This window comes from Castanea sativa, chromosome 12 (genome assembly GCF_040712315.1).
Source record: "Castanea sativa cultivar Marrone di Chiusa Pesio chromosome 12, ASM4071231v1".
In the NCBI taxonomy this organism is placed as follows: domain Eukaryota; kingdom Viridiplantae; phylum Streptophyta; class Magnoliopsida; order Fagales; family Fagaceae; genus Castanea; species Castanea sativa.
This window is the reverse complement of record NC_134024.1, coordinates 14,325,198-14,332,010: the sequence shown is the minus strand read 5'-3', so window position 1 is coordinate 14,332,010 and position 6,813 is coordinate 14,325,198. Positions and strand designations below refer to the sequence as shown.

General features: G+C 34.6%; 1 protein-coding gene across 1 annotated transcript; it reads left to right on the top strand.

Annotated features, from left to right (window-relative positions):
- Positions 1–2,626: 2,626 nt before the first annotated feature.
- LOC142619618 (calcium-dependent protein kinase 26) lies at positions 2,627–6,588 on the top strand. Its single transcript, XM_075792779.1, has 5 exons — positions 2,627–2,980; positions 3,528–4,470; positions 4,591–4,887; positions 5,513–5,917; positions 6,001–6,588. Exons 2-5 carry the CDS (start codon positions 3,882–3,884, stop codon positions 6,264–6,266), a joined length of 1,557 nt encoding a protein of 518 aa, XP_075648894.1. The 5' UTR covers positions 2,627–2,980; positions 3,528–3,881; the 3' UTR covers positions 6,267–6,588.
- Positions 6,589–6,813: the final 225 nt, after the last annotated feature.

Genomic DNA, 6,813 nt, shown 5'->3' with positions numbered 1-6,813 from the left:
AAATATATATATTTTTTAATTTAAAAACAATGTATTAATTGATATTTTCTTAAAAAGTTGAATATTTTAAACAAAGACGAACATTTTAAAATGGATAAATAAAGACTGTAATGTATTAGTATATATGTATTGCGCAGGGCCACATGCACTGCCAATGTTACAGCTTTTTATTGTCAACGCATGAATTAAAATGAAGAGAGAGAGAGAGAGAGAGTGTTAAAACAAAAAACAAAATTGACTATTTGAAAAAAATTGTTGTTATGTTTTGTCAACAACCCTTATGAATTCCAACGAACAAGGTTGTTTTTTTTTTTTAACATAGTTGCTGACAAAGACATGCATGAATCATGATACAAGAACAAAGACTTGGTTATCAAAAAAACGAACAAAGACTTAAAATTCGAGTATTGTGGATACGTAGTAGGCACGGACTACCTGTTGATGTAAGAAGACGTATTCAAATGATGTATAGCCAGCACTTACTGGTCAAACATTTTAGGTTTAATTCAATATATGAACACAGTACCCAAAAAATAAATAATTAATTAAACATATGAAATCTACATTTTAAATTGGGTTTTTATTTTATTAATAATTCATCTATTGGCTTGGTATGTCAAAGTTATGTATAAATTATTAAAAAAAATTATACTATTTTAAAATTCATATGTGAATAATTTTTCTATTGGCTTTAACCCAACAGAATTTCATCTGTACTGATAGTAGAGACTGCAAGTTTAGAGTATTTTAAAACTCTCCTGCAATTACATCAATTGTAAGGTTAGATTATTAGAGAGTATGAAAAAATTAAAAAGTCTTTCATTTTTTTTTTAATAAATTTTTTATAGACAGCTTAACTAATAAGTAATGAAGAATATTGTATTTTTTTTAATGGGGTCCAAAAAACAACCTTCCTCCCATGGCTCTTTTTTTCCTCTTCTAAGTCCTCTCCACCTTGATGATGATGGAGAGAGAGTTACATTTTTTTTTTTTTTTAACCTTGAAATAAGGACAATTTTAGGTTGGTGTTATAATTGGTTACGCATGCACTCACAACAATGTACACATATGATTAATGTACTACATGTGTTTGAACCCTAACTTAATAAAGTCTATCTACTAGTAAACAACGTGTGACTAACGATAACATTGCAAGTGTTGTAATAAATCCAAAAAAAAAATGCATGTGAGTGAGAGGAAGCTGCCACATAAATTTGGGAGTAACTTTATAAGGGAGTGCCAATCAAGTCTCCAATTAGGGATGCAAGGCCATTGGGTCTCTCGATTTTCTAATCACGCTTCCTCCAGTATTAGGGTTTGTCATATTTTTTTAGTTTCTCTTAGGTTTCTAACAACAAAAATTATGCTTGATTCTGTTTCTTGATTGTTTGACTTGAAAAATGCATGTTCATGACGATTATTGAATTATTAATTTATACTGATTAGGATAATAATTTAATGTTTTCCTTTCATAGTTTATTTAGTTTGATGACACTTACTAATTTATCATAAGAAACGAGGTTGATTATTTTAGGGCTTTTATTAATGGTTTTAAAGAATTAATTTCTTAAAGATTATATTGCTTTAAATATTGGCAAAATTAGTTGACTTCATTAACTAATATAATATTACTAATTAAGTTGCTCCTTTAGCAAAAGTTATGAATTTATTATGTTTATTTGTTTTTACTTATAACAAGTCAAAGAGAAGGATGCAAAGTTAAATTCTCGGGAACTTAATAGTACAGAAAGTTTACAAAATTTTTGACGTGTAAATTGTTAATTACATCTTTTAAAATATTAAATTTTATCCAAAATTATTTTTAAAAAGCTATTGATTTGAAACAAGAAGTATATTTAAAAGTTTTATAATTTCCACCCTTTAATTTGAAATTTGACGAGGCATTATTTCTTTATTCCTTAGTTGGGAAAATAACTTTTTATAATAATAAAGTTTTAGTTGTAATTCAAAGATAGAGTTTATCTCGAAATTATTTGAAAGAAAAATTCATTCAATTCACCATATAACAACTCAAACAACCAACAATACCTACCTGACTTATAGTCAGGTGATTTATTTAATAAGTCATGTGTCATGCACCATTTGGACAAAGTTAGTACTTCCCCAAGTTTTAAATTTTTAAAGTAAGGAGTAAACATAGATTTGAGCTGCGACGACAACACATTTAATATATAAATATTTTTAACCATCTAAAAAAACACAGGTAATTGGGTTTTTTTTTTCTTACAATCTAGACCCGGTGGCCAAGTTGAAATTGGGGTTTAATAATGTTGATTTTTAATGAATGATGATTATATGAATCATTAAATAATTGGTTGGGGAATTTTTTTTCATTTATAGCTAAAATGAATAGAAGAAAAGAAATTAAATACAAGTATACAAAATAGTATTTAGCCAAAAGAAGACCTATACAAGGTTCCGCCGTTGCAGAAAAGAAAAGGCAAAAAATAAGTACTAAAATATACTTTAACTTTCTGAAAAGGAGAAGAGGCCCAAGAGGGTTAGATAGAGCGAGTGTGCGGGAATTGTGTAAAAGAAGCGAGTAGAGCAAAAAGCGGAGAAACAATCATGGTACAAATCGTAGTACCCAGTAATATAATAAACTAAACAAAAATAGAGTTTGTCCGAGAAAGAAAGAAAAGCCAGCCCTACCATTCCTATGAATTTCAAAAAAAAAACACACACACTAAAAATAAAAATCTGAAACCAGATATATACAACTGGGAGCAACAAAAGTAGGTGTGTATTGGCCAAAAACTAAAGCCACAGAGCCTAAAAACCATCCCAAAAGCCACAAGACAGAGAGAGAGAGAGAGAGAGAGAGAGAGCTGGTTCTGTCTTGGGGCTAGGGGCTTCTAAATTAAGGCAGCTGAGAGTTTGTCAATCCCACTGCTCCAACGGACTTCTTCTTCTTCTTCTTCTTCAGTGGTCCTCTTCCTCTGCCTCTCTCTCCAACCAGGTCTCTCTCTCTCTCTAGCTCTGTGACTCTGTCTCTGCCTTTTTTGTGCTTTGTTTTTGAATTTTGGAATGTGGGGTTTGGTTTATACTTGGCTATTAGGTAAAAAAATTGGAACTTTTGGATCTGGGGTGGCTTGTTTCCAGGTAAATTGTGATGGGTTTGTGATTAATTTTGGCGTTTTTGTTGGTTTAGGGTTTTTTAGGTGATGGGTTTTGGTGCTTTTGTCATTTAGTGGTGATTTTGGTTATTTTCATGACTGTTTGGAGATTAAAAAGGTTTACAAATTTGACAGCTTTTTTTGGCTACTTTTAACCAAAAATGGGATTATGTTTTTTGGGTTCCTTGTTCATATGGTAAAAGTTTGAAATCTTCAATTCTGATATGAGCTTCACTTGCAGCTTTACAAGTTCAAGTTGATAGTTTCAATGAATTTAATGTTATACCAACAAATTCGCCTAATTGGTTTTTGTCTTTGTTTGTTTTGGCTTGTAATTTAATCTGAAAAAGTAGATGATGTGAATCTGAACACTTTTGCATTGTGTTCCAGATCCGGGTGATCCAGTTGGGATTGAAAAAAATTCTCAGCTAAGAGTTCAAGATTTTGTTGTTTTTAGCTTTACTTCTAGTACCAAGTGGTGTCGTATTCTTCACGGTAAGGGTTGCTGTCAAATTCAACAACTAGCTTTTGGAAACTTCTTTCAATTTTGACCTGTAAATGCTGGTTTGGTAAATGTATTTTTAAGCAAAGAGAAGAAAAAAGAAAAAAGAAAAAAACCAATAGTTGATTAGAAACTTAGCTGAGATTCTGAAAAGGTCATTGGGATCAGAACCCATACCCATAGAAGCATAAGCTGGTCTTCTGATTGGTATCTTTGGATTTGGTTGGGGGGAACAAATTGCAATGACTATTGGCAAGACCAACAGCAGTAGCAGACCATTCACACATCCATGCAATTGTTATAAAGTAGAGAGCTTGACTGAAACCATTTTGGATGCAAATCAGACCTCAAATTTGAAAGATCGGTACACTCTTGGGGAGCAATTGGGTTGGGGGCAGTTTGGTGTTATCAGAGTGTGCTCTGATAAATGGACTGGAGAGTTATTAGCATGCAAATCCATTGCAAAAGATAGATTGGTTACATCGGATGATGTACGGAGTGTGAAGCTTGAGATTGCAATAATGGCAAAACTATCTGGGCACCCGAATGTTGTAGATCTCAAGGCAGTGTATGAGGAGGAACACTATGTTCATTTGGTTATGGAACTTTGTGCTGGAGGGGAGCTTTTTCACCAGTTAGAAAAGCATGGACGATTCACTGAGTTTGAGGCCAGGGTTCTCTTTAGGCATCTGATGCAAGTGGTTTTGTATTGTCATGAGAATGGGGTTGTTCATAGAGATTTGAAGCCTGAGAATATCCTATTGGCCACAAAAGCCTCATCTTCTCCAATCAAATTGGCGGATTTTGGTCTTGCAACATACATAAAGCCTGGTATTCTCATTTTTATTTTTGTTTTCTTTGCAGATTACTGTTTTTTATTTTATATTAGTCATTCTTCCCCTTAGAATTTGAGATATTCCATGTTCTAAGCATTTGGGTTCATTGAAGCAGGGCAGAGTTTGCATGGGCTAGTAGGGAGTCCATTTTATATAGCTCCAGAGGTACTTGCTGGGGGCTATAATCAGACTGCCGATGTTTGGAGTGCTGGGGTTATTCTTTACATTCTTCTTAGTGCTATGCCACCATTTTGGGGAAAGACAAAGTCAAGAATATTTGATGCCGTCAGGGCAGCTGATCTGAGGTTCCCATCTGATCCCTGGAACCGCATATCAGAATCTGCTAAGAATCTCATCAGGGGAATGCTTTGTAAAGATACTTCTCAAAGGCTTACTGCTCAGCAGGTCTTAGGTAGGTTGGATGCTCACCAAGTCATTTTTTATTTAAGGGTAGTGGTGTAGTGTTCACTTTACTCTCTGAATGTTCAAATTCAGGCACATTGTTTTGGCTGGTGACATTAGGAATGCAGAAGGTGATATCATTATAGTTATAAAGTTTCTTTAAGAACCTCATCATTTCTTAAAAGCCAAAAAGTCTTTTTTTGAAGCATCTAGAACTGAGGTCGTGGATCCAGACATTTATATCTTGAGCACATCCCAACCCTATCAATATTGCGTTACAAAATGGGAAAAGATTATTTTCATTCAAGTATGCCTCTCCTTGCATTCATCTTTTAAATATATTGTTTTTCATGAGGCAGTAATGTATGTTTTGAAGGATGTCTTTAAAGTATCAACAAATACCATTATTCCATACTGTGTTGTTAATGGTCTTTAGCTAGCTAGCATTACAAACCTAATCATATAGATGTGGTCTTGCTGTTGTTGCAATTATGGGTCAGTTAACTAGTAGACCCGGGGGAAATTTTTTTTTTTTTCCTTCTGACTTATTAATTGGTGTCCTTTTCTCCCTTATTGAAGACTTTCTATATCCTCCACGGCTAGAAAACATAAATTACATGACTCTTCTTTTGTAGATCACTCCTGGATGAAGGACAGCAGTCCTGAAGATCCAAGTGCACGTGAAAACCACAGTTGTGGAGAATTGGGAATAGGCAGTGGCTCTTTCTCTAACTCATTTATGTCCAGGAATGAAGACATCAGCTTTGGCGCTGGATCACCTGTTACATGTGACGTAGAATCACCTACATTCACATGCAGATCATCCTTTTCCACTTTCATGGCAGAACCATCAACACCTCTCACTGCATCTGGTGGATTTTCTTTCCGTAGCATTGGCGATTCTAATGCCTTGGAATTCTCTTCTCCCATTCCTTCAATGCCAAGTTTTGCATTCTTTAGTCCTGGTTCTGCGATTGAACAAGGGAGTTGTGCATTAGAGTTTTCAACCAACATACCTAGAGTGGATGTAATTCAAGGAGGTATTTGGGTTTTACATTTTCCAATTCTTTACACCATCTCATAAACTATATCTAAAAATCCTATTTTGTTTCCTACTATGCAGAGGCAAGCTTGGGGAAGCTATTCTTGTTACCGGATTCTACTCTTTGCTTTGGGCATGAGGCAAAAGAAGTGGAACACAAGGCATCTGAAGTTAGAAGGGCAGGAGGAACGATTGGGTCTAGGATGTTGGGCATCGGTAGCAAGAGGAATCATACAATTGGACTTGGTGAGCGCGAGCAACTTGATCTCATGGTGTCTGAATCAGTCATTCGTTGGTCGTCATGCACACATCTTCCTACTTCTCTTAGATCCTCGCTCGTATGTTGAAAGTATGGACTGGCTGACCTCATTAAACTAATTGGTGGTTCTGATAAGTATCTAAGTGTTAAGGGAATGGCATGCCAAGATGAAGTTTCGTGCTAGTGTGTTGTATTATATTTGTGCCCTTGTTGCTAAATCCCGGTGATTTAGTGCCAGGTTGAGCTTTGCTTTTAATCAGTGTTGGTATGAGTGGTGTCTTTCTGGTTTGAAGAGTTAGTGTTAGGTTCTTTTTTTTCACCGGTAGTTAGTGTAACTTGTGGCTAATGGACTCTTTCCTTGTGTATAAAGTTGCTTCTTTGCTATATGAATTTTTCCAAGTTTCATATTATTGCCTTTTGGAATTTCTACTTTCTTTCATTTTCACTTTCTTAGTTAAGCACAATGCGGTTCTCTGTCAGCTTGATCGCTTCTCCAGCTTAAAATTTAAGATCCATTTGTTTTAATCAAAGATCAAAATATCATTCCATCGTTAGGTGAAAAGGTTTTACATTGCTTTCATGAACACAGTTGCTTATTACATAATAGATGTGAGGTTCGGTGTATTGTAGAAATT

Excerpts from the sequence above, each read along its gene's own strand:
- LOC142619618 (XM_075792779.1), top strand. The coding sequence starts at position 3,882 with ATGACTATTGGCAAGACCAACAGCAGTAGCAGACCATTCACACATCCA. Across the intron at positions 4,888-5,512 it reads TACTGCTCAGCAGGTCTTAG|ATCACTCCTGGATGAAGGAC; the intron begins GTAGGTTGGATG and ends CTTCTTTTGTAG. Across the intron at positions 5,918-6,000 it reads AGTGGATGTAATTCAAGGAG|AGGCAAGCTTGGGGAAGCTA; the intron begins GTATTTGGGTTT and ends CCTACTATGCAG.